This window comes from Nuphar pumila, chromosome 13 (genome assembly GCF_984573655.1).
Source record: "Nuphar pumila chromosome 13, dmNupPumi1.hap1.1, whole genome shotgun sequence".
NCBI classification, from domain to species: Eukaryota; Viridiplantae; Streptophyta; class Magnoliopsida; order Nymphaeales; family Nymphaeaceae; genus Nuphar; species Nuphar pumila.
The window spans coordinates 49171550-49199534 of NC_143261.1; the positions used below are offsets into that span (position 1 = coordinate 49171550).

Consider the following 27985-nt stretch of genomic DNA (forward strand, 5'->3'; position numbering starts at 1 on the left):
AGTAGCTGAATCACTCAAACTGCCCATGCCACGTGGCAGATATTGACTGATAGGCAGGTCACGGCTTCTCTGTGTCCGAAGGAAAAAGAAAAAATAAAAAACAGAAAAAAATTCACTTCGTTCCCGTCTGTCTCCCTCCTCCTTCATTTCTTTTTTGTTTTTTCTAATAAATTTTCTTTTTCTTCTTATTTTTTTATTGGGTTCCTTGCTGCTGGTACTGATTGTCTCCGCAATCTTCGCCTCCAAACGACACTATAAAATCCATTTCCTTTTTTTTCTTTAAATTATTTTTGTCTGTTATTTTCTTTTCCCTCCCTCTTTCGTTTTCCCATCACAAGAATCGTCTGTTTCTTTCTGTCTCTTTCTCCCTCCAAATCCTTTCTTTCTCTCGTCCCCTTTGCTTCCTTTTCACCGTACCCACATTTTCTAGGTTTTTTTTTTCTTCTTCTTCCCTTTTCTCTTACGATTCCTAGCTCGTTGAAAACCTCGGGTTTTCAATATCAGGAAATCGGAAAGGTTTTCGGGATATTCCCTCGTTGTTTTCTAAGCCCTCCGTCTCGAGCCGCTGAGAGTTTCTGCGCAGTTCGCGTTCTGGAAAACTGTGGGCGATTGAAATTCTAGGGTTTCGAGAACTCGTTTCCGAGCGATTTTAGCTCGGGCTTATGGTTTCCTCCGACTTCCGATGAAGGTTTTACTGGTGGATTTTGAGTAGGTAAGTAGCTGGGAATCGGTGATGCTTTTGATTTCTAGGCCTCCGGAGTTCGTTGTAGTGAGGATTTCGGGTTTCTGTAGCGTTTTTTACGTAATTGTTTTGGAATTCTGGGAGGTACTGGTGTGAAAATGGCTGATTTTTGTGATCTAGTAGGTTTTTCGCGTGGTTTGCTTGGGGGTTGGAAATGGGGTAAGAACTAAGAACTGTTTTCTCGGTGGATTAGTTTTGTCTCGCCGCGATTACGGGGATGAATGCTTGAACATGCGTACTGAGGATTTTGCGTTTCTGTTTGGATGAGTTTGTGGTCAATTTGGGAATTTTGGTTGTGGAAAGGGAATGCAGGGCTAGAAGTCGAGATTTTGCTTGAGAATTTTTGAGTCTTCACTGCTAAGGTTCTCGGGATCTCTGGTGATTTGTGGTGTTTTGGTTTGATAGTTGGAGGGAACTTGTGTCCTGTAGATGGTAGGCTGACTTGGGCTTCTGCTCAAATCCATGACTTCTACTTATAGTGGAGTTTTGAAGTGCAGTGTGATTGGCGAAAGGTCATTAAGGAAATTATTTGGATTTTGAGGCATCCTGCAATAGATATTTTGTGGCTTGCTGTGTTTTTTGTGGTTTCTGAGTTTCAAATCTGGGGGCGTTGAAAGGCTGAGGTTTTTAGTCTTTTACCACATCCATTCAGTTTATGTGGGTTTCACATAATAGATCCGTTAATATGAAGGTTTGAGTTGTGACAATATCGCGGTGTCCTTGTTGCTGAGCCCGGCAGGGAAGCTTTGTGGTGTATAGAGGAGGATGATTGAACAGTTCATCAATTTTGTGATTCGGCCTCCAAGGTACAGTCTTTATTATACTGTGGGGTTTTGGCATCATTCATTTCCGAATTAGTTTTGCGAGTAGAATGAGTCTACCATTGTTGAAATTGGGTTGCTTCTACTTGTAAGTTGTCCGAGGTAGTGAACTATGAGTTTGAATTCATGGAACTGCTGAAGCTTTTTGCACCACCCTTGAATGAGTTCTATTAATTTTTTCTACTATTGGAATTAAATTTATCTGCCCTGGCCTTTAGTCATCCATTTTTCCCTTCCATGAAATTGTTGATGTTTCATTACCTAATAGCCCATTAGTGCCAACTGTCAAGGTGCTTCTCTTTTGCCTTATCAAGTTTGTGGCAATTCATCATTAGGCATGAGCTTTACTTACTACTTAAAGGAATTGTTTAGTCCAACTCTAAACTTGCGGCCATGAAGTATGTGGTATTGGTTTATGAACTTCAACTGCATTTAGTTCAGGTATTTCTAGGTTCATTTCATCAACTAAATATACAGAAGTAAGATATATAGCTAAGTGGTTTAAAGAGTCAAGTATGAGGGTTGCTGAAGCCAAAGACAGTCCCGACATGTTGATCCAAAAGATATCTATAAACTTCTGACTGAACCATCCTATTTCACTAGTGATCAAAGAAGAAAAATAAATTGGAAAAAGAACAACACATGGAAGCAGAAAATCTATGTTGGTAGGCTCACAAATATAAAAAAATATATTGTATTTATGTTCATCAAATATGCAAGAAGGCTTATTTAGAATGAGAGGATTGCCTCCTTTTTATACACCCAAGAGAGGCCCTATAGAGCCTTTTGGACTAGCCCCAATGGCTAGTCAACCAAGGTCAACACTATGTTGACTTGGTCAAAAAAGAAAAATGAAAAACAAAAAAATATGTTTACATATTATATATATATATATATATATATATAATTTAACACTCTTCCTCAAACTTACGGTAGGATAATCGAAAGTTTGCCTAAGAGAAAGTGAATTCTAGGAGATGCAAGAAGTTTGGTAAAGAAATCTATCAACGGGTACTCTGATGTAATATAGGGTAGATCATTAGTTTCATGAGATACTCTTCTCGTACGTAATGACAGTCCATCTTGATATGTTTTTTGCATTCGTGAAAGGTTCGGTTGTTGGCAATGTAAATAAAAATTTTGTTGTCACAACACAGTTTTGAGGCTCTTGTTAATTTGACTCCCATATCAGCCAACAATCTTCTGAGCCAAACTACTTTTATCGTCGTTGTGGCCATGACTCGATATTTGGTTTCAGTCGAGGAGAGAGAGACCTTAGGGGGACCTTCTATTGCTTTTTGCATTGCCAAGATATTAGAGATTTACCTAAAAAGACACAAAAGCCTGTGGTTGAGTGTCTTTTATTAGGATTACCTCCCCGACCAACATCAATATAAGCAATTAAATGTAAAGTAGATGAACAGACAAGAAAAAGCCTTAATAAGTAGAAGACCTAATATATCTAATAATGTGCAAAACAACTCACATGTGAACAGAAGTAGAAGCATGTTGGAATTGACTAGCTATGTGTACATTGTGTGCTATGTTAGGTCTAGTAATTGAAAGGTAAGAAATTGCTCTAATGAGCTATCTGTAGGGGGTAGGATTTTCAAGTAGTTCCTCTTTGTCGATTATCATTTTTGCATTGCCAACCTTAGGAGTATCAACTTTCTTATCATCTGTGATTATGAACCTGAAAATAATATCAAGAGCAAATTTAGTCTGAGACAATAGATAACCTGTAGGTGAGTAAGCAACTTCAATTCCTAAGAAATATTTTAAAAACCCTAATCAGTCATTTTAAAATGATTTTTGAGGGATATTTAATATTTTCAACTCCTTGTTTGTCTATATAAAGATGAAAGATGACAAAACCTGCATTAGAAGTTTTAACAAACAATATAGTGTCAGTTAAATATGATTGAAATCCAATATCTGGCATAACTCGACGAAACCTATCATACCAAACTTTTGGTGCTTGTTCAAGACCATAGACCGCTTTATTCAAACAAAGAGTTTTTTCCTTAGGAATGGTTATACTAGGTGGAGCTTCCATAAAAACTTCAACTAACTTTCTATTAAGAAATACATTTTTGATGTTCATTTGGTATATGAGTCATTTTCTAATAGAAAGCTACTATGCTTCGAACAGTAGTCATCCTAACAACTGAAGTAAAGGTTTCTTCATAATCTATGTCATATTTCTGGGAATATCCCTTGACAACTAATGTGACCTTGTACCTTTCGAGAGTTTTATCACTATTGGTTTTCACTTTATATACTCATCTACAGCCTATGGGTTTCTTTCCATGTGTGATGTCTTGAATAGTCCAGGTTTTGATATCTTCTAAAGCTTCTAGCTCGATCATCATGGTTTCTACCCACTCATAGTGTTCTTTGGCTTGAGCATAGGTTGAGAGCTCTATATATGAATGAATTAAAGCAATATAGGTTTTGTACTTAGATGAAAAAGAATCATAGGATACAAAATTTTTAGGTGGTTTTGAAATTCTGAATAACCTTCTGAATTGGACTTCAGACTGGGTTTCAGTTCTATAATATCTATCTAATGTACATGGGGGTTTAGGATCCTTTCACCTAGAATATTGAATGCAGTTTTTGTCCTCATTCACCAAATCATCTTTTATCTCATGATCTTCATAAAGATCACATCCATAATCATAATCATCATCAAATTTTGGAATTAAATTCAACAAAAAATACTTAGTTGTTTCCTTAGAATTTTCAAAATAAAAACTTTCTTTTTCTAAGAATAATACATTCCTTGAAACATAAAGTTTTCTATTTTTAAAATCAAAGAACCTATAACCTTTTTGGTTATTTGCATAACCTAAAAAGACACAAGGTATAGCACGAGGAGACAATTTATCATTTTTTATAGTAAAAACAAAACATTTGCATCCAAACACTCTTAATCTAGTATAATCATGAGTTATTTTAAAAAGTTTTCAGCTGGTGACACATTTTGCAAATATGAGAATGTCATTCTGTTGATGAGATAAACAACAGTTAAAGCAACCTCAACCCAAAAATCCTTTGGTACTTGGTTTGTTATAAGCAAAGTTCTAGTGGTTTCTATAATGTGTCTATGCTTTATTTTGGCCAAACCATTTTGTTGAGGTACGTGAGGACAAGATCTTTGGTGGGCACTTCTATGTCAAAATGCTAGTTAAGTAAACACCAATTGGCAACAGAACATTTAGGCAGCCATTTGGTTGACATACCCTTCCATATCAACATATTCCATGTTACATAAGTCAAACTCATGAGTCATGATAGACACTAATCTGGAGGAGAAAATCCTATCAATTGTGTTCTGGTATACACCAAGTTGGAATTCCATTGGAAGTAGATTTCTTATGCCATTGACTTTCTGATCTTGGGTATCTAACTCTTATAATTGCTTCACAAAGTCTATGGTTTATGGGAGGGAGATTAGATTATGGAGTTTGGACGCTTTCAGGGATCTTTAACTTCAAGATAGTGAATCTATCTAAAAGTAGGATCTGTGAGATGGTGCAGACATCCAAAATCAGAATCCCAGGCAATTAAATCACCTGTTGACTAAATACTTACTGGAAATTCCTCTAAATACATATGTTTATGAATGGATGAGAACATACATAAATGCCATGTATATGCAATGAAGTATGAAATAATTGTGATGTCACAAAAATGCTCCTCCGTACATTCTTAACATAATCAGCAGAAATTATTGTACAACATCAATCATTAACACTTTCCTATATGAGTTTTCAAGAGCAATTCTTAGAGTTGAAAACAAGTATTAGTCAAGTTAATCAAATGACAATTTCTTTAAAAGGAAACAAACACTAGACTGGCATTAGAATCACTATGTAATATGGTTTTTTAGTTTGCAGTTCTTACAGTATCCTTGAGGATATTTTCATGAATGCACATGCATGTGCAGACAGAGAAAATTATACATGTGCTTTTAAGGAAGGGCCACTACATCTTTTTCATTGAACAAATTTTGAAATTCTGTGGTGGTTCCATACATTAATTGTCATCCTTAGGATGTTTAAATAATGAGATCAAAGGTAAATTTACTAGTGTTTTAGGAATGAAAAACATCTTTTATGTGCTTTCTTTGTAAATTCATTGAGTTGCTTTTGGTAGTGATGTTTAATGTGTCATACTTTCATGCTATTCAGGCAACAAAAGGTTTTGGTGAATATATGTCCACACATGTGCACACACACACACACACGACTGTACATGTGGCTGGGATTACAAACATGTTTACACACACATATATGTGATATGGGATTACACTAGAGTTGGAGTCATAGCAACTTGTTTTCCTTTGTATGAACTCATTGATCTGGCCGAATTACAGGGCAGAGTATAACCCAGATCAGTATTTATGGGAGACCGAATTCACTCTTGGAGGAAGGAAGTTCAAGCGTGAAGATGTTGAGGCAAGTATGGAAGTCAAACAAATGAATATTACTGTTCTGTTTATGCTTATTTAATCATGGTATATCCAAGATCCAACTATGTTTAATTAGTAACTTTTTCTGAAATTAACAGCTCAGAAATGGAAGAGGTCATACATTACAGTGCAGCCATTATGTTCCCTCACCACTACCAGAAAACACCCCTCTTCCTTGTGTTATTTACTGCCATGGGAATAGGTTTGTTGTTATTCTTATAGTTTGCTTCTCATTTTACATTTTCATGTGCTGATATACAAAAGAGTAATTATTTGTTTTGTTGCATATATTTGTCAATTTCTACTAATGCTTGAAATTTTGGAAGAAAAAGGATCACTTGATGTGATTAATTTCTTTCTTTTCGTTTATGTTAACTGCAGTGGCTGTAGAGCAGATGCAAATGAAGCAGCTGTGATCCTACTTCCTTCAAATATCACTCTTTTTACTCTTGATTTTTCTGGTTCAGGGTTGTCCGATGGTGAATATGTTAGCCTTGGCTGGCATGAGGTACAAGATCTTTTGTTATTAACCTATCTGGCCAAGTCTGTCTTTGCTAATTGCAAAATTTTGTGATACCTTTCAGAAAGATGACTTGAAAGTTGTAGTATCTTACCTACGAAACAAGAAGGAAGTTTCCTGCATAGGCTTGTGGGGCCGATCAATGGGTGCTGTTACAAGGTATTTATAGATGAATTGTGGAGATGTTTATTTCTTGAACATGCTTGAACGTATCTTCATTCTGGAATGGATACAACAACAGTTTGCCATTCAAAATATGTTGTATTACCCAGTACCTTATTGTTAAGGTTATCAAAGTGCTAGGTGTGACCTATGCAATGGTCCCATTTTGCCTGGTCTGGGCTAGGGCCCTAGACTAAGTCTGGTTCTTTCCGGCTATCTTAATTTAAAAAATAAAAATTTAATTCATGATCATAATTTCCATGATCTGAGTCAATTTTATGAATTTCTTGATAATGCAAATGGGGTCATAGATTCATAATGCACAATATCACATATTAGTATGAAAAGATTCAAGCAAGCACGCACACAACTATACCTATGTGTGGACAGTTCACAAATTTCACCCATGCTTTTGGTGTTTAGCACCGCCGGTGAACCGCTGCCGATGAACTGCCATCATAGAGGGATTTTTGCAAAGCCTGAATGTCGTTGAAAGATCGTCGGAAGGATTGGAGACCCTACTTGGTAACCAAAAGAACCCTAGGGTTGCGAAAATAGGGCATTTGAATGCGAACAAGGGGTTGAGAAACAAAGTGTCATTTATATAAAACAAAATTTTGCAAGTTTTTCGTAATTTTGCAATACCTCATGCGATACTCTTTTGAAATTTCGCAAGGTACGCACTTCCACAACACTTAAAGGATTTTTGCAACATGCCTTGCGATACTTGTCACGAGTTTTGTAAGTGTTTTAAAATTTTGCAATCTTTTTTGGAATATCTCAACCTGATATGCGATTTTGTTGAAGAGTTTTGTGGGTCCATCCACTTTTAGTGTTGTGACTCACGAAAATCGAAAATTCACAGTTTCAAGGGGTATAAGCATCCCAAAAAAGTGAGAAAATTATCTTCAAGAATTTCATATCTCCAGTTTGTGTGTATGGGATATTGGGGTATTGGGGGACGAGGGGGAAATGTCCCTATATGATTTTCAACATTAGATCGAGAATTACCAAAAGCTTGCACCTCTTAGAAAATCACAATTTAAGTAGTTTCCTCTTGGTAGGGCTATAGGTGAGGCTTGAGCCTAAGTTCTCTTTTAGCTTGACTAGTTTAGAGCAAGGTTGTAAGTATCGTATCTTTACCCATATTGGTCTGGCCCAAAAAAGATATGTATCGTACCGTAAAAAATCATAATTTTTAATAAAAAAAATTCAAAAATTCTAAAAATTCAAGAAAAAACAAAAAATAACAAAAATTCTAAAAAAATCATAATACATGAAAAGTGATGAGTTGCACAAAATACAACCATAAAATCACATATGAAACATTTATGTCTTTATGAGTTGCATAAGACATCATCAAACATCAACTATCCCACAAGAACAATGCAAAATATTAAATATCTCGCAATTAAGAACATGTCACAAGACTCACACTTTCATATTATATAAACAAAAACAAAATAACCAAGTTTATAAACACTTGACTTAAGTGTTAAATAACCAAGTTTTTTGAAAATATAACCTCAATCATCATCAATATCTTCTTTTTCTTCTCCTCCTCCTCCTCCTTTGACATCCACATCATCTCTGATATACGTGGAAAAAATGCAAGTGCCCTCTCCCTTGCTCACGGATCAACCCCCAAATCGCTCTCACGACTCTTAGGGTGTGTGTATACCCCTCTAATGCCATCTACACAAATGAGGAAGTGGGCCCTCAAGAGGTCTTTAAAACCCAAAAAATAAAAAATACGATTCGACCCTTTTTAAAGTTCGCCGAAGGTGTACCTTACGATACACAATGTATCATACGATACCGTACAATACAAGACTGTATCGTGCGATACACACTCTTTTCGCGATACGAGTGTATCGTATCGATTTTGCCCATAGTTATGATGCAGTACGATACTTACAACATTGGTTTATAGCATAGCGCACGTTTGATCATGAGTAGGGCAGGTGATAAGAGTATCTACTTGCCTGGCTTGGATGGGATATGTGATAGGCATTAGGCTTTGTTACTATGCAATTGGAAGGGGTTAAATATGGTAGAGAGCAAGCTAGCTTGTCTAGAAAAAGAAAAACAGGGAATTTCCGAAGCTGATATTTGAGAAATGTGGAACTTTGAATCTCCTATTAGTAGAAATGTTAAGAATCTTGAAAATTGAGCACGCTTGGTTTCATGTAACCACTCCCTAGTTTTGATGAAAGCTGGAACTTTTTTTTGGTATTTGATAGTACACAAATAGTTGGAATGACAAAAACCGGGACAATGTGACTTTTTTATTTTTTATCATCCAAATGTACCCTAAGTTTAAAACCCTAAGTTTTGTGAATGATGCTTCATTTTCTTAATGTTTTTACTTCATGGCTTGGATACCATTCTTCTTGTTAGTCTATAAGTCACCATGTGCTTCTAGGCTATTTTATGATTTATGTAAGTGACCACAAAAATCTAACTCGATTAAATGAGGATGTATGAAAACAATTGAATCCAAGCTAATTTTTCAAGAAATGAAACAACTAGCGAAGAAATAAGATTCTACCTATGATATTGACACAATTAGTATTCGTTTTTCAATAAGTCCATTCTGTCAATGTTTCCTGATTAAACTACGATAAATTATATAAAGTAATCAGCTAGAAATATTTTCAGGCAGCTTACAATTGTGCTTACTAGTGCAACTATAATTTGGTTTGCATCAACTTTTGTAGGGTTGGTGTTGGTTCAGTTCATCCCAGTGCCTCTTTCTTCATGCTTTAAGTTTGTGCTTCACACTGACCGCTTATCACCTCTTTCTTTTTTCTTTTCCTTATAAAATAAATAAAATCAATGTGCATTAAAAGCTAGTTTTCATGTTATAAAAAATGTCTCTTAGAAATGCCTCGTCAGTCATCATCTAATGAGAACAGTAGAAACTGTCAACACATTACATATCAATTGGCATTCGACAGTATTAAATCTGGTATCTAGCAAGAATCGAAAACCTAAAAAGTTGAAAATTTTAATGATTAAGAAAGACTAGTGCATTTGAACATCCATTAGCAAAAAAGTGATAGTGGAGCTTATTCTTCTATATTTAGTGCTTCACACTTTTAATTGTGTTGCAGCCTTCTCTATGGAGCAGATGACCCCTCCATTGCTGGGATGGTGTTGGATAGTGCTTTCTCTAACTTATTTGGTTTGATGATGGAGTTTGTAGATGTTTATAAAATAAGGCTTCCAAAATTCACGGTATGAGCTTTCTTTCATCTTCCATATCTTTTTTCTACTAATCACTCTAGATTTGTATTTCAAGGGAAAGGGAGGGCATTTGGTTACCTCTGATCTCTAATTCATCCACAGATCTAAAATTCTTAGATCTCAAATCTGTTAGAGAAAAGATGCACTGGCCTCAAATCCTGAGATTTAAGTCTGACTGCCATGGTTGAGCTTAAAAACCTCAAATTCTGGCCTCTTTGAGTCTTAGAAATTCAAGTTTTAGAGTTTTGGTGTTTGAAACAGTGCCAGACCTCCCTTTGGATTCTAAATCCAACATTTGCTGGGACTTTGGATTTGGGTTGGTAGTCAAACTTTCCCTCAAGATATTGGACTGCTTGCTTTTTTAGCAGTCGCTGAGGATGCAAGATGCAGTTGCAACAATTTTTTTTTTGATAGAGTTGTGGCCAGTGGCAGAGCCACATTATGGGTAGGGTGGGCACGTGCCCACCCTGACTTGGCGGCTATGTGGATAGTGCCCACCCTAACCCGGGGCACTGACGGGTCAGGGTGGGCACCGGTGTCATGCCCCTCCGCGATGGATGACAGGCCAACCCCGGAGGCCCGAGCCCCTCTCTCTCTCTTTCCCTCCCCAGTCGGCCACTTTACAGTGCAAACAATCCTGTCATACTTCTTTGTGAAAATTCTCATTAAATTTTATTATAACAAATGCCTATATTTCTTTGCCCTTATTAGTATAGTTTATTTTCATAGATTTTTTTTTTTTTACAATGCATTTGTGCCCACCCTAGTTTAAATTTCTGGCTCCGCCACTGGTTGTGGCAAACCTTAGTGTAACGCTTGAAAGATTTCCACCGCAACCCTATTCTACAGAAAATAAGAGAAGAAGAGAAGAGAGACTTGCAGGAAAAAGGGAGGAGGCTGCACACGTTAACCCCTCTCAACCCTAACATGATTACTTATATAACATGATTTACAATATGTGAATATTACAGAATGCCACTAAATAATGAAAAGAATATAGCACATGCTGAAAACCAATATAAGTGAGCAGTTTGGATCTATTAGACGTTTGGATTTGGACCCAAACGTTCACATACTCGATGCACGACCTCTTATCACCCTCCCTCAAGTTGTACATGGTCCTGGACCATGAACAACTTGCTCTTGAGAAACCAAAACTGATGTTTTGTTAATCCTTTAGTGAGAAGATTTGCAACTTGTTCTTTTGTACAAACATACAGTGGTTGGATTTCCTTAGTCTCCACCTTTTGTCTGATAAAATGCTGGTCTATCTCAATATGTTTTGTGCGATTGTGATGAATAAGATTAAAAGCAATGTTAATGGCACTTTGATTATCTACCATTAACACTGAATCCTTGACTTTTTCTCTAAGATCCTCAAGCAAATGTCTAATCCAAGTCACTTCAGCACTACCAGTTGCCATAGATCGATACTCAGCTTTCGTGCTAGATCGTGCCACAACTTTCTGTTTGCGACTACTCCATGACACAAGATTTTGCCCAATGAATATGCAGTAACCAGATGTAGACCTCCTCTCATCAGGGTCTCCCGCCCAATCTTCATCTGTATAAGTAATAAGCTTATGCCCTGTCCTACCCCCCTCACTCTTACGATAGACAAGACCATCTCCTATTTTTCCCTTCAGATAACGTAATATCCTTTTAACTGCATCCATATGAGTCTCTCTTGGATCATGCATAAACTCAGAGACCTGATTAACAACATAAACAATATCAGGCCTAGTAAACGTAAGATATTGTAAAGCCCCAACAATACTTCGGTATCTAGTGGGATCGATGCATAACTCTCCATCATCTGCACTTAATCGCTGGTTTAAAACACTAGGAGTCCCAACAGGTTTACAATTTGTCATACCTGTTTTATTCAGCAAATCAAGAGTGTATTTCTGTTGCAGCAGAATAAGAGAGTCGGTCTGCCTGTCAACCTCTACCCCAAGAAGTATCGAAGGTCTCCAAGATCCTTCATTTTAAAATTTTTCATTAGAAGAGTCTTCACTTCCTCTATATGTTTCTCTGAACTCCCAGTGACGACAATATCATCAACATATACAACAACAACAACAACTACGCCTTCATCCCAAAACAATTGGGGTCGGCGATATGAACCAACAAAGAAAATCATTCTGGGTCTTCCACATGAATCCTTCTCCTCCATTCATTTCTATCCAATGCCATGTCCTCGGTGAGGTTCAAAGCATTCATATCCTTTCCTATCACCTCCATCCATGTCTTCCTAGGCCTACCCCGACCTCTTTTAACTAATATATTTTCCCATTTCTCCATCCTTCTAACTGGAGCATCATTAGGCCTTCGTCGAATATGTCCAAACCACCGTAAACGATTCTCTCTCATCTTATTTTCAATGGGTGCAACGCCTACCTTCTTACGTATCTCCTCGTTCTGAATCTTATCTTTTATTGTATTTCCACACATCCATCTCAGCATACGCATCTCAACTACACTCATTTTTTGAATATGATGTCTCTTGGCAGCCCAACATTCCGTACCATATAGTAAAGCGGGCCTAATAGTCGTCCTATAAAACTTTCCCTTCAACCGCAATGGCATTCTACGATCGCACAACACTCCAGTTGCACTCTTCTATTTCATCCACCCAACCTTTATCCTATGATTTACATCTCCATCAATTTCTCCATACTTTTGAATGATAGATCCCAAATATTTGAAAGAATCATCCACCGGTATTTCTTTCTCACCAAGCTTCACTACACTCCCATCTCTATTTCGTTGCTTAGTAAACCGACATTCCATATATTCAGTCTTACTCTTACTCAACTTAAAACCTCTAGCTTCCAATGTCTGTCTCCATAATTCTAACTTAGCATTAACCCCAGCTCTAGACTCATCAATCAAAACAATATCATCAGCAAACAACATACACCACGGTACATTTTCTTGAATTGATCTTGTAAGCTCATCCATCACTATCGCAAATAGGAAAGGGCTTAAAGCAGATCCTTGATGTAACCCAACCGTTATCGGAAAATTGGTTGTCACTCCTCCACAAGTGTGGACATTGGTTACTACTCCTTCATACATATCTTTAATTATACTAATGTACTTGAGAGAAACACCTTTCTTCATCATTGTCCACCAGAGAACGTCCCTAGATACTCTATCGTAAGCCTTCTCCAAATCAATAAAAACCATATACAAATCTTTGTTCCTCTCTCTATTTTTCTCAATAAGTTGTCTAAGAAGATGTATAGCTTTCATAGTAGATCTTCCATGCATAAAACCAAATTGATTCTCCGATATCATGACAATCCAACTGCCCTTCTTGATTTCATTTTCTTCAAAGCCTCTGCGATTTCTTTCTTTTGAATCTTGCGCATGAAGTCACGATTCATCTCATGAAAAGGAATGGAAAAGTCTCCAAAATCCTGAGCATGACTTTCATTAAATAGCTTATCAAAATAATCTTTCCATCTCTCCTTAATCTCCTCATCTTTGACTAAAACCCTTTGCGTTTCATCTTTGATACATCTAACCATACCCAGATCCCTCGATTTCCTATCTCTCATTTTTGCAATCCTATAAATATCCTTCTCACCCTCTTTGGTATCCAACTTGTCATAAACCTCCTTATATACCTTATCCCTCGCGTTCCGAACTACTTTTTTAGCTTTCTTCTTTGCTATCATATGTTGAGAAACTCTGTTTTGATGTCACATAATATGATACATTGTCGTATTTGATTTTATATGATATGATAATATGTCTTCTTGAAAAATGTTATATTATGACTGAATATGTTTTGCCATAAATCTAACGAGTATTTGATACAAGGATATCTCACCCAAAAAGGATGGAGACTTCCTGTTCAAGTACAACTAGTGCAATCATACTCCTTGAAGAAAAAGCTTGATGAGCCATGGATTCCTAAAGATCAACTGAAGAGATCGGCTACCTCAAGATGAAGATTTTTTTCTTCTTTAGAGTCATATGTAACAGAACCTTCAGGAACATGCATATTGCATATTACATACTCATTCATAAAAGCTATAGCATAAAAGTATACGATAGTTTCAAAAAGCTCCTTTTTGAAAACTAATAATTGTACCTTCTTACAACCCTTTATGAAAAAGGTATTTTGACATGATTTCAAAATGTAATAATTGTACCTTACATCATATACAAGACAACATGAAAAGAAATGTAGGAAAACGACAAAACATGAAATCGGCTACATAAAGAAAAACAAATATAATATGTTTTGAAAAAACTCTAGTTACCTTCTTTAAAGAAATGATTTTAAATATAGGAAAAAGACAAAACATGAAATCGGCTACATAACAAATATAATATGTTTTGAAAAGACTCTAGTTACCATCTTTAAAGAAATGTTTTCAAATATAGGAAAAAGACAAAACATGAAAATCGGCTACACAAAGAAAACAAATATAATAAAGGTTTTGAAAAGACTGTAGTTACCTTTTTACAAACCCATAGAATGTCGACTTACTTAAGTCATCATTCTCTTTGTATAACATTAAATACCTCCTGTAAGAAATCCTTGTTAAATATCCTTCTCAAGAATGTCGACTTTCTTGTAGTCCTCATTCTCTCTGAAGACTTTGAAAAACACAACATAAAGAAAACACTTGACATGACTATGTACAAATAAATATCTCAAAGCACTCATTGTACTTTCACTCATTTAAAGTAAAGAAGTACTTATGTACCTCAAATCATTAATTAGGATAAAGACAAAACTACAATCCAACGTTCAATGTACTATTGTAAGAAATAGACTTTTTACATAAAATATGTATTACCTAAAATATTACAACGACTAGTGTACCCCATATTTTACTTTTATGGAAAAAGGCTTTCTCGAATTTCTCTAAAGATGTTTTTGAAATGACATAACATTTCACATCTCAAAAAGGCTACAATTTCAAAATGTAACGACTACTTTTTAAAGCTATATAAACACACTCAACTAAACTATTCAATATGGAATGGAATGGACATGTGAGCTTACAACGAGAAAAATTCCTATTCGATATTTGAAAAGAGAGCCTTGAAAAAGAAAGAGAAAAAAGAAAAGAAAGAAAAGAGAAAAAAGTCAAGTATAGCTCTTTGACAAAGAGTATCCTCTGAGTGACAAACAGAACATTCTGAGAATCCTTCATTCGTGCATTCATATCATTCTGAAGGTTCTATAGGAAGTATTGTAACTGTGTTACTCACTATTTTCCTTCTTTGTTGAAAGAAGTAGACCTCTGTGAAAGAGGGTGTTGCCCTTCTCTGTTGAGAGAAGAAGATCTCTGTGAAAGAGGGTGTTGTCCTTCTCTGTTGAGAGAAGAAGACCTCTGTGGAAGAGGGTGTGCCCCTTCTCTGTTGAGAGAAGAAGACCTCTGAGGAAGAGGGTGTTGTACTATTTATCCGGTGACTCGGATGTTATAGTGGAAAACTCAAGTGGTTTGCTTGGGGACTGGATGTAGGTCTGGGTATTGACCGAACCAGTATAAATTCTGTGTTTTATGTGTTGTTCCTTATTGCCTGATTATTTTATTTTATCGATCTTTATCGTATTTCACTATTCACCCCCTCTTGTGGAATTTCATCATATACTTCTCCAAATTCTCATTATCACGACTTTTACTTAGATTTCTATAACACTCTCTTTTAACCTTAATAGCTAATTTGACATCCTCGTTCCACCACGATGTATCCTTACCTAGCGGTGCACCGCCTTTAGACTCACCCAATACCTCCTTAGCCACCTTTCTCATGCCACCCGCTATCTTATTCCACATAGATTCTGAATCCTCCTCGAGACACCAATCAACTTCCTTAACTACCCGCTCTACAAACATTCCTTGTTTAGCTCCTTTCAGTGCCCACCACTTAATTCTTGGATCTATCCTATGTCTATCCCTTTTGCGGCATTGTCTAATTCTAAGATCTAAAATTAAGACTCTATGTTGTGTAGTTACACTTTCTCCCGGTATAACCTTACAATCGATGCAACAACCCCTATCTTTCTTTCTAAGTAGGAAAAAATCTATCTGACTCGTATTAACCCCATTTTTAAATGTTACTAGGTGAGACTCCCTCTTCCTAAACCAAGTGTTTGCTAAGATCATATCATAGGACAAACCAAAATCTAAAATCCTTTCTCCACTATCGTTTCTTTCTCCTATACCATAGCCTCCATGGATACTCTCAAATCCATCCCTACTAATGCCTACATGCCCATTAAGGTCACCGTCGATGAAAAGCCTTTCTCCATAAGATATCCCTTGTACTACTCCATCTAAATCTTCCCAAAATTGACACTTAGTGGAATCATCTAAACCTACTTGAGGTGCATAAACACTAATAACATTAATAATATTCGTACCTAATACTAATTTAATAAGTAAAATCCTATCACCCTTCCTACGGACCTCAACTACATTATCTATAAACTCACGACTCATAACAATCCCTACTCCATTCCTATTCCTATTTATTCCTGTATACCAAATCTTATATCCCCAAGGTTCTATCACTTTTGCTTTCTCACCTACCCATTTGGTCTCTTGTAGACATAAAATATCAATCTTTCTCCTACACATAACATCTACTAACTCTACCAACTTACCAGTTAAAGACCCTATGTTTCAAGTGGCTAACCTAATTTTATGGTCTTGGACTAACTTCTTTACCCCCACCCGTCCAACAAAGTGAGAGAACCCTTGCCTATTTGACACCACACCCGGGCGCCGGTGTGACGCGTCGCTTCCGGGCGACGACCTAGCAACCCTTGCCCATTTATCACTGCCTCCGGGCCTATAGAGTACATCGCGTCGCTCAGTAGGGAACGCCCCAACGAAATTCTCATATTGGTTCATATTCATAGGGTATGACTAAGTTTTTATGCTGACTGTCACAAGCCTACCGCAACCCTCCTCCTTTATCCGGGCTTGGGACCGGCAGTGTATAACTAAACAGTTATACACAGGCGGAGTTAATATCATCAACGTATATGAGCAATAAAGTGATTATGTTTTCACTTTTGAAAATAAAGAGGGAGTAATCTAGGGCACACATGTGGAATCCACATTCTTGGATTTTGAGAGAAAAACTGTCAAACCACGATCTCGAGGCCTGTTTGAGACCATAGAGAAATTTCTGCAATTTACAAACCCATAGTCGAGGATCTCTTTCTGTATATCCACGAGGTTGTTCCATGTGTACTTCTTTTAGGTCACCATGAAGGAATGCGTTTTTATCATCCATTTGACTTAATTTCCACCCATGTTCTACATCCAAAGATATTATTACTCGAATAGTGCCCATTTTAACCACAAGACTAAATGTCTCATCGTAGTCTTCACCAAATTGTTGTGTAAATCCTCGGGCCACGAGTCTCGCCTTGTAACGCTCAATGCTCCCATTGGGTTTATATTTTATTTTATAAACCCACTTGGAGCCTACTACATTCTTTCCTTGAGGCCTAGGAACATTTTTCCAAGTTTGACATGGCATCCATTTCTTCATTCATTGCCTCTATCCATTTTTGAGATTGAGATGCTTGCTCAAAGAAAACATGCTCATCTTGCTTTGCAACTTGAGTCATGAAAAGTTTAAAATCCAAAGAGAAGTTTTCGTAGCTTACCCATCTATGTATGGGATGTCGTGTCCTCCCAGATCTCCTATTCTATTGTTGTTCCTGACTCCTATTATTAACACTTTTAGAACTCCTACTCCCTTCTCGCCGAGTGTATACAAATCTTGAAAAACGATGAGGCATCGCGTCATCCTTTCCCTCTGCATTAGATTGCAAATCTTTTATATCATTTGAAGGACAGGATAATGAATTGCTGATCTCATTTCCATAAGTGTTCTCTGCGAATAATTCAGCACTCATCCATGGATCATACACTTCAACTAACTGTGAAGGTTCTACAGACGTACCCAAAATTTTCTCATCAAACACAACGCTTCTAGAGATTTTGATCCGTCGGGCTGCGGGATCATAACACCTAAACCCCTTATACTCATCTGCATATCCAACAAATTTGCACTGAACAACTTTGTCATGAAATTTATTCCTCAATGAAGCATCAATGTGGACATAACATATACTTTCAAACACCCGTAGTTCACTATAATCAGGATGACGCCCAAACAAAGTGTAATATGGAGATTTGAACTCCAAGAGTGACATGGGTAAACGATTTATTATGTGAACAGCTGTATGAAAAGCTTTTGTCCACAATGATATGAGCACATTACTATCATGCATCATGCTCATGGCTGTTTCAACAATGTCGATGTTCACATTCGGCAACTCCATTCTGCTGAGGAGTGTAGGGACAGAAAACTTGCCGAGTTATTCCATTATCTCGTAGAAAAGCAATAAAGTCATCTGAAGAATATTCCCCCACACTGTCGCATTGGAAGCACTTAACTTTAGATGAGAATTGTGTTTGAATCAGTGCATGAAATTCTTGAAATAATTGGAACACTTGTGATTTATGCCTCATGAAGTAAATCCAAGTATATCGAGAGTAGGAATCAATAAACATGACATAATATCGAGAACCAAATAAAGAATCAATGGGAGCTGGTCCCCATACATCAGAACATATAAGCTCAAAAGGTTCAGAAGCCCTTTTATTCAGAACATTGAAAGGAAGCACATGACTTTTGCAAAGTTCACAACTTGGACACTTCTTGACATTCAAAACAGTAGACAAACTGGACACTGGAATAAGACTCTGTGACACAAGCTTTTCAATAAAAACACGACTACAATGACCCAACCGACCATGCCATAAATTTGGCTTATTACATCGAAGAGAATTATCAACATCTGACTGAAGACAAGAACTATGAACTAATGACCAAGAAGATGAAGGATGACTTGGCTCCAAGGCTAACTCCAATGAAGACGATGAAGGGCTGGCAGGAGGCTCCTTGAAGACATACATGTTTCCTTGCCACTCCCCTTTAGCAAACGTCATCTTCGTTTGAAGATCCTTGACATACACAAAGGAGGGAGTGAATTCGACAAAAGAATTTGTATCGTCAACAAGTTTAGAAACTGAAATAATATTCTTTTTAATATTTGGAGCAAGGACAACATTAGACAAAGAAAAAGAAGATGACATAGGAATGTGTGCACTACCAATGTGAGTAATGAGGTGAGTTTTTCCATCACCAGTGACTATATTCCCTCTACCGAAATAAGGTGATAGACTAGACAATTTACCTGCATTTCCCGTCACGTGGGTGGCTGCCCCTGAATCAACATACCATTCTCCTTCTTCGCTTTGCTTGATCGTCATGTTTGACAGTGCAATCATTAGCAATTGTTGTATATTATTTGGTGAGGCTCTTTGGCTTTGCCCTATTTGTCTATTCTCTGCTTTGTTTCCTTTATCCTTGTTTTGGGGATTGAACCAACAATTTGCTTTTATGTGACCCTTTTTGTTGCACTAAAAACAGGTAAGAACTCTCTTCTGACCTCCTGACTGAAACCCTCCTGGAGTACTAGGTGTAGGAAGAATGCCAAAGAATGCCACACCCCCTTGTCCAAACCGACCACGCCCTCTTCCTCCTTGATATCCTGCATTTCCACGTCCATGTCCAGGTAATGTGTCCATAGCCAACACATTATGTGAATTCCCACCTTGGTCACCACTGCCTCTCAAGTGTTGCTTCATACTCATCTCATGTTGCAATAGCTTGGCTTGTAGCTCTCCAAAAGTGGGCAACATAGGTAAGACCTCAAGAGTTGTAGTGAAGGCGTAATACTCTGGTCCAAGTCCACTAAGAGTTTATTGAACCTTTTTTTTATCTGAAATTACACTTCCAACTATTCCCAACTGATCTGAGATGGTCTTAACACGATTGAGATACTCCATAATTGACATGGATTCTGAAATTCCTTCTTCAAGTAAAGAACCCGAGCCTCTGATATTTGAGAATATGTCTCTGCAAGCATTGCCCATAATTGTTCTGCTGTGAGGCCATCTGTGATGGAGATTAACACTTCTTGAGAAAGAGTGGAGGTGATGTAAGCAACCACACACTGATCCCGTTTCATCCATGTAGTATATTCTGGATTGTGAATGTGCTTAGAAGAAATTGTCTCTCCTTTTTCATTCTTAATTTCCTGCAAAATAAACTGTGGTGGGGCCGGTGTAGGACCATCTAGATGCCCAAAGAGATCTTGGCTCCTTATGAAAGGAGTGATTTGTCTTTTCCAAGTCAGGTAATTAGAATGATTGAGTTTTTCAGAAATGATATGGGGAAGAAAGCTCGAGGACATACCATTTTGAGTAAAAGAGGAATCCATTAAAGATTGAAAGGACAAATATTCAACCAGCAACACAAACTGAATGAGCTGTTCCAAACAATTTGTAAACCTATGCCCGTCAACCTTTTTTTTTTTTTACAGTCTCAGCAATAAAATGAACAGATCGTCTGGCCTATGTTTAGACAGGAGGCACTGATTTATGAGCGTTGTAAAATTCAGTTGTAAATAACAGTTCACAATAAACGAAGAACACCAATATACGTGATCTTACGTTGCTGGTTGAAAAGGCACAAAAAAATGGTTTTGAGAAAACAGTTAAGAAGACAGAAGACAGTAGAAAAGAAGTTTTTTTGATTCAGCTTGCTAGCAAACAGAATGCAATAGGAATAGAAGGAGAATAAATCAAATATCCACGGTAGAAATATAAGCAAACAAAAATTTCATAGAATAGAGAGAGTATCGGATCGGAGAATAAATCAGATGTCCACAACAAAAAAAGGGCTGAATGATTTGACATCAGGCCCAAAACAGAAACCAATTAGATTTGAGGTCAAACAAAGGCAAATCTTAATGACAGCACAGGAATATTAGGTTTTGAGAAAAAAAAAAAACTGATTTAAGATAAGAGCACGAAGAAGCTGAGGTGATGAGAGAAAGAAACAATAGGAATAGAAGGAGAATGAAGAGAAACAAGTACCCACCATTGGATTGACTGAATCAGATCTCTCTGGGCATACCTTTAGGCAAGACAACCGAACCTTGCTCTGATACCATGAAAGATTTTTACCGCAGCCCTATTCTGCAGAAAATAAGAGAAGAGAAGAGAGAGAGAGACTTGCAGGAAAGGGGAGGAGGCTGCACACGATTAACCCCTCTCAACCCTAACATGATTTACAATATGTGAATATTACAGAATGCCACTGATTAATGAAAAGAATATAGCACATGCTGGAAACCAATATAAGTGAGCAGTTTGGATGTATCAGACGTTTGGATATGGACCCAAACGTTCCCATACTCGATGCACGACCTCTTATCAATGCTATGTGATGACTTTTTCTTGTTATTATGTCTAAGAAAAGCTATTGTTATCCTTTACAAGGGCTTTTGCAAAGCATGCACTTTGATGTGGATGTAAATGGAGAATTATGGACTTCTATAGGAAGGAGCAGTGGGACAAAAGGCATAATAGAAATGTATTCTTGAGCCCACGAGGACTCCGCTCATCTGGTAGGGGCGACTTGTGAACGTCACCAAGCTGAAGATGTCACGAGTTTTGACACCTAGGGGTGCACATCCCTTGTTGCGAGGCCGAAGCTAGGTGCACTCCCTGGTAGGTGGGGGACCTGGGGTTTTTACACCAACTAGCTCATGAGTGAGGTGGTTTTCCCCAGTTATCCAAAAAAAAAAAGTGTTTTTTTTTTCTTTGAAAGAGATGTAAACGGTGGGATTTTAACTTGTGCCTCTTCCAAAGATGACCAATGAGTTAACCACTAAGGTAAGAACCTTCTTTGTAGAAAACAAAAACACTCTCTATTCTTTGAATAAAAAAAAAGTATTCTTGAATGCATAAAAAAACACTTGCTATTCTTTGGCATTGTTACTAGTAGAAATCAATAAATTTAGGGATTTCTTAGATTTTCAAAGGCATACACATTTAGCAACGATTCAAAAGAAAGAAATTGCAGAGGCTTTGAAGAAAATGAAATCAAGGACAGTTGGCCCAGATGGTATACTTATCGAGGCTTGGAAATGCTTGAGAGAGAAAGGTTTAGAATGGTTGACAAATCTTTTTAACTTGATTTGGCGAACAAATAAGATGCCTAATGAGTGAAGGAATAGTACTTTGGTGCCTTTATATAAGAATAAGGGTGATATACAAGATTGCACAAACTATCGTGGTATAAAACTCATGAGTCATACTATGAAACTTTGGGAGAGGGTGATTGAGTCTAGGTTGAAGAAGGTTGTCATGATATCGGAGAATCAATTTGGTTTTATGCCTGGAAGATCAACTATGGAAGCTATACATCTTCTTAGACAACTTATTGAAAGATATAGAGAGAGGAACAAAGATTTGCATATGGTTTTTATTGATTTAGAGAAGGCATACGATAGAGTACCTAGGGACGTTCTCTGGTGGACAATGATGAAGAAAGGTGTTTCTGTCAAGTACATTAGTATAATTAAAGATATGTATGAAGGAGTAGTAACCAATGTCCACACTTGTGGAGGAGTGACAACCAATTTTCCGATAACGGTTGGGTTACATCAAGGATCTGCTTTAAGCCCTTTCCTATTTGCGATAGTGATGGATGAGCTTACAAGATCAATTCAAGAAAATGTACCGTGGTGTATGTTGTTTGCTGATGATATTGTTTTGATTGATGAGTCTAGAGCTGGGGTTAATGCTAAGTTAGAATTATGGAGACAGACATTGGAAGCTAGAGGTTTTAAGTTGAGTAAGAGTAAGACTGAATATATGGAATGTCGGTTTAGTAAGCAACGAAGTAGTGATGGGAGTGTAGTGAAGCTTGGTGAGCAAGTAATACCGGTGAATGATTATTTCAAATATTTGGGATCCATCATTCAAAAGTACGGAGAAATTGATGGAGATGTAAATCATAGGATAAAGGTTGGGTGGATGAAATGGAAAAGTGCAACTGGAGTGTTGTGCGATCGTAGAATGCCATTGCGGTTGAAGGGAAAGTTTTATAGGACGACTATTAGACCCGCTTTACTATATGGTACGGAATGTTGGGCTGCCAAGAGACATCATATTCAAAAAATGAGTGTAGCTGAGATGCAGATGCTTAGATGGATGTGTGGAAATACAATAAAAGATAAGATTCGGAACGAGGAGATACATAAGAAGGTAGGTGTTGCACCCATTGAAAATAAGATGCGAGAGAATCGTTTACGGTGGTTTGGACATATTCGGCGAAGGCCTAATGATGCTCCAGTTAGAAGGTTGGAGAAATGGGAAAATATATTAGTTAAAAGAGGTCGGGGTAGGCCTAGGAAGACTTGGATGGAGATGATAGGAAAGGATATGAATGCTTTGAACCTCACCGAGGACATGGCATTGGATAGAAATGATTGGAGGAAAAGGATTCATGTGGAAGACCCAAAATGAATTTCTTTTTTGGTTCATATCGCTGACCCCAATTGTTTTGGGATGAAGGCGTAGTTGTTGTTGTTGTTGTTGTATACACATTTAGCAACATGCATGTTATTGGTTCAGAAAGGAATCTTCCTAGGTGTATTTTTTGGATATTGCATATGTAGCATATCGGTATAAAATAGTAGAAAGACATCAAAAAATATAAAATATAACGAACTAAGAGGTTTTATTCTTGAAATTTTTTGAAATATTGAAAAAATGATACTTTTGGATGGTATCATGATATACTCATAATGTAAAATTTTCAAAATGATGTGCCAAAAAATATCTAACATCATGCAAATCTTGACCTAATATTATGATATAGGTATGGCGTTTGGTATTGCCCCATATAAAACCATAGACCCTATATAGATCATACAGGATCACCTCTGTGTGTGTGTGTGTTTTCTCATAGATCATTTGTGAACAGCATTTCTATCTGCCTATCCCCATTTTTATCTCATTCAATTTCAGTATCTGACTTTTTTGACCAGGTCAAAATGGCTCTTCAATACATGAGGCATGTCATTCAGAAAAAGGCCAAGTTTGACATTATGGATCTCAATGCGGCTCAGGTTTGTTGAATTGAAGCTACATACTCGAGATTTTCCCTTTGAGTAATGTGGTATCTGTTTTCATTTCTGTTGGATGCTATTTGTGGTACCTGATTTACTTAGCCACTTTGTGCATCCCTTGTATGATGTTGGCTTGAAGCTATCAGTCTTTTCCTTCTTTGAGTTGTGTTGCTTATCTCCTCGAATGTTTACAATTTCTTTGCTTGTGATACAGATTGCACCTAAGACTTTTATACCAGCTTTGTTTGGGCATGCATCTGGGGATGCATTCATTCAGCCACATCATTCCGATATCATTTTCAAATCTTATGCAGTATGTATCACCACAGGCTTTTACACATTCTTGAAGTGGAAACTTCTATCTGTGATGCACTTCAATTTTGTGAGGATTTTCCATAGGATTTTGTGTTTAACTAATGAATATTCTGCAGGGAGATAAAAATATCATCAAATTCGAGGGTGATCACAACTCTCCTCGACCACAGTTTTATTATGATTCGGTCTCCATATTCTTCTACAATGTTCTTCATCCCCCTCAAATTCCTTCATCAGAATCAAGTAAGCTTGAGAAATATCATAATTTGGGGGATTTGAAAGTTGGTGCTGGCATGGAAGAGGTACATTTTCAAACCATAACAAGGTTTTAATCAATTTCTTTTATTTGAGTTAATCAATCACAAAGGCATAATGTGCTCTTCTAGCTATCTGGATACAAAAATATCTTTTATGTTGGTCAGAAAAATTATTGTAATGGAATAGTTTGTGCTTCTGCTGAATATACTGTTTTTCCATTATTGGACTTAAATGTGGTATGGGTCACTGAACATCTTACAGAGCTTGTTGTATGAAATCATTGCTGGCCTTCGGATGGTGGAAGCTGATGCAGCAAGCTCATCTTCTGCACCATTCTCAGCTGGTAAGATATTCAACATAATGAGCCTCTAGATTGGCTATCAGGGAATTGGAATGCTGATCTTGTAGTTTATTGAATTGGTTATGTTCCTATTTTTTGGCCCTTCAAGTCCAACCATTGACTAACATATAATCTGCAGTTCTTCATACAAAGTCAGTTGGTGAATTGCTTTCTGATTTTGGAGCTTTTACACCGAGAACCACAGGCAGGGTAAGGGGTAATGATCTTTTGAATTATACCTTTTTTGTTTTTCTTCCAGGAATTGTTCGAATATTTTTTTTTAAAAGTGTTACTCTATCCTTTTTCAGATTTCATCATTGCTTGAAAAAGGTAATATGGTTATTGAAATGGATGGAAATGATAGCAATCAGGAGCTGCAGTTACAGGTAAGTTTGTTTAACTTGCATGGGAGATGAATTTACATTGAATTTTTGGGTTTATGACTTTTAATCTGGGAAGTTTTGCCCTTATGTTCCAAAATTTGTACAGCCTGCTGTAGTTATTGGTTGATGGGAACCTTAAATCCCTTGATTTTGCCAAGGATTTCTTTTATCTCTTAAGCAATTTCATACTAACTTCCTTCTTTTCCAGGATTTAATCTAGAACCAAGTTATCTATAACTGGATAGAAGAAATAAATGGAATTTATTCTTCCAAAATTAACCCAATCTATATTTGAGCTGAATTCCTTAACTGTGATCTGTAAAAGATAAATGCAACATTCAGAGAATTTTAATTCATGTTTAGTGTTTTCAGTTCATATTTCATGTGCCGTGGTTGGCTTAAAAGTTTGATTCTTGAGCATTTGTTTGTTTACCTATTAGATTCCTTGCCTAAAATTCATGCTATGGCCAACCCTTGAAAAGGGAAAACTGGAGATTTCTTTAACTCTTGCATACTAATCACGATGACTTTCCAATAGATTGTGTGGGGTTCTGAGATCTGTTACAAACTTCCTACTTTTCAGGAAAAGGCAATCAGGCAGGGGGAAGAATGCTGCTCCTACTCTAGTTCAAATCGTGAGAGCTGGGGCCGGTGCTCCTCTCTAGGTGGAGTAAGTGACGAGTCCTCTTCTGCAGATTGCACGAGTACCTACAGTAGACACCAGGTTCTATTTCATCTCTCTGTTCAGTATCTTCTTTTCTTCTTTATTTCATAATATTAAAATAACAAAAGCTTTGCAGGCTGTTTTAAGGGCACTTGCAACTCCTCTCCGTAAGTTCCAAGGCAGATCTGAGTTGCAGTCAAACAAACAAAAAGACTCTTCTATACCAAAGAAGCCCAAGCGTGAAAAGCTTGAGAAATCGGAATCTCTCAGCCAGCGGTTGAAGTCATGTATATTCAAACACATGTACCATAGGAGCCATCATTCTTCGTGATCAAGCAAGCATTTTAGGCAAGCCAAAGGTGGGCATGTCGTGTAACAATGTTTTCCCTCATGGCAGGAATCTGTTTGTCAATTATTCCACAATAGTGGTGTTGTCTGTTCTTGTATAACAATTCCTTCCAAAGGTGTGAGAAAGTTGGTTTTCGCTAGCTTGAGTACTGATCGTTTTTCTTTTTATTGCTTTTATCTTTGCTATTTCACTTGTTTGAAGTATCAATTTGTTTTTGTGTGAAAGGTGTTTTCCTAGTGCCATTCTCGATTGAGAACACCCAAACTTGCAGGGTGTTCATGTGGAAAACTTAGGAAATCTCATATATGGATAATAGTTGCTTTTGCCATCAACTAAGAACCTAGAACACTGGTTGCTACCATGAGTGCTAGGTGTATATTAGTCTTGAACATGTCCAGTGAGCAGTTTGTTAGCTCTTCGTACTGATTTTCACTTGTATCACAAGATGGAAAAAATAAGCCATTGCACTAAGATTTTACCAATTTAATATAAACATGCTAGAAAATCACCAGCCATTGTGTATTTATGTGATGCACACCGTATGTCTTGGTCCGATCTTTCGGAATACGACATGTGAAGTGCGGAGCTCTACTGAGTAGAAAATACATCGAATGTAGGAACGTGCGGTATGTGTTTGCTTGATCGGTGACATGCGATGGTAGCACAACATGCGATAGGCATCGGTATCGCCGTTAATGCATCGTTGTGTGGTGGCATAGACATGGAGCGTTATTTGGTTAAGCAGTGTCAGCGGATCAGAGGATGTTGCATTTGGAGATTTGGTTAAGAACCTCTCAACTTGCAAGAGTTTTTCACACGTAGCGGTTGAACACACGAGGGTGCGTGTGGGTTAGGGCTAATTCTCTTAGAAATCACCTTAGATGATTCCAACCGAGTATGGTGACTCGAGGCTAGGCGAGTGAATGCCTATGTGTCGGTGAATGAGTCTGGGTGGTGCTCTTCGCTGTGGTGTTCAATCATTAACTGACCTTTGGACTGGGGGGCGGAAGGTCTTGTTCTTTCGGTGACGAGGTTTTGCTATGTTGTGCGTACGGAGCTGCAATACGCTTCATGGTACGCAAGGCTAAGGCAAAGTTTGTGCCTCTTTTGAAAGTGATAGCTGGTATGAGACGACTATACACTAAGCGACATGGACTACATGGAATGTACATTTGGAAATGCGCTTGATCAGCTTTCGCTAGGCAGCTGCGCAGGGCTAATGAAAATAATTCAGCATATGGAAAAGTGTTGGTACGCGGCCTTTGACTTTTAGGCTGGCCAACTTGGGCAGCTTGGCGCGTCATGGGTTTACAAAACATTCTATGCACGTGACAGCAATAGAAAGGCTTGCGGCAGTAAGAAAGGACCGTCGTGCCGCACTGGCTTATTGCAAAAAAGTAAACCTGTGACAAATTGGTATCAGAGCAAAAAAAATCACAGAGATCTTATTTTTCATTGTGTGCGACACTGAAGAGGACAATGATGGTTTATCTTGGTTACGCAAATTTTTGCAGTTGAAGTATGGTTGACTGAGTACAGAAACAAGATGTTGGCAGGATGATATGGGACATCTTGTCGATGATAAGTAGAAGTGTTAGGTTGTTGTTCAGTTAACTAAGATAACATAGATAAGTCTAAGATTTCTACCAGTTGTGTGTTAG

General features: G+C 37.4%; 1 protein-coding gene across 3 annotated transcripts; it reads left to right on the forward strand.

The window, feature by feature from the left end:
• Window positions 1-250: 250 nt before the first annotated feature.
• LOC149818313 (uncharacterized) lies at window positions 251-26463 on the forward strand. Of its 3 annotated transcripts, XM_089985847.1 has the most exons (15): window positions 251-712; window positions 936-1548; window positions 5945-6026; window positions 6139-6242; window positions 6422-6548; window positions 6625-6719; window positions 9839-9962; window positions 23935-24015; window positions 24230-24328; window positions 24447-24632; window positions 24850-24931; window positions 25068-25138; window positions 25237-25314; window positions 25895-26035; window positions 26112-26463. In XM_089985847.1, the coding sequence occupies exons 2-15, from the start codon at window positions 1508-1510 to the stop codon at window positions 26304-26306; spliced, it is 1506 nt and encodes a 501-aa protein (XP_089841973.1). In that variant the 5' UTR covers window positions 251-712; window positions 936-1507; the 3' UTR covers window positions 26307-26463. The 3 variants fall into 3 exon arrangements, 2 of the variants coding, with proteins under 2 accessions (XP_089841973.1, XP_089841974.1); XR_016427416.1 differs by having other exon boundaries at window positions 251-1548; window positions 25068-25145; XM_089985848.1 differs by having other exon boundaries at window positions 251-1548; window positions 5945-6030.
• The last annotated feature ends 1522 nt before the right edge of the window (window positions 26464-27985 follow it).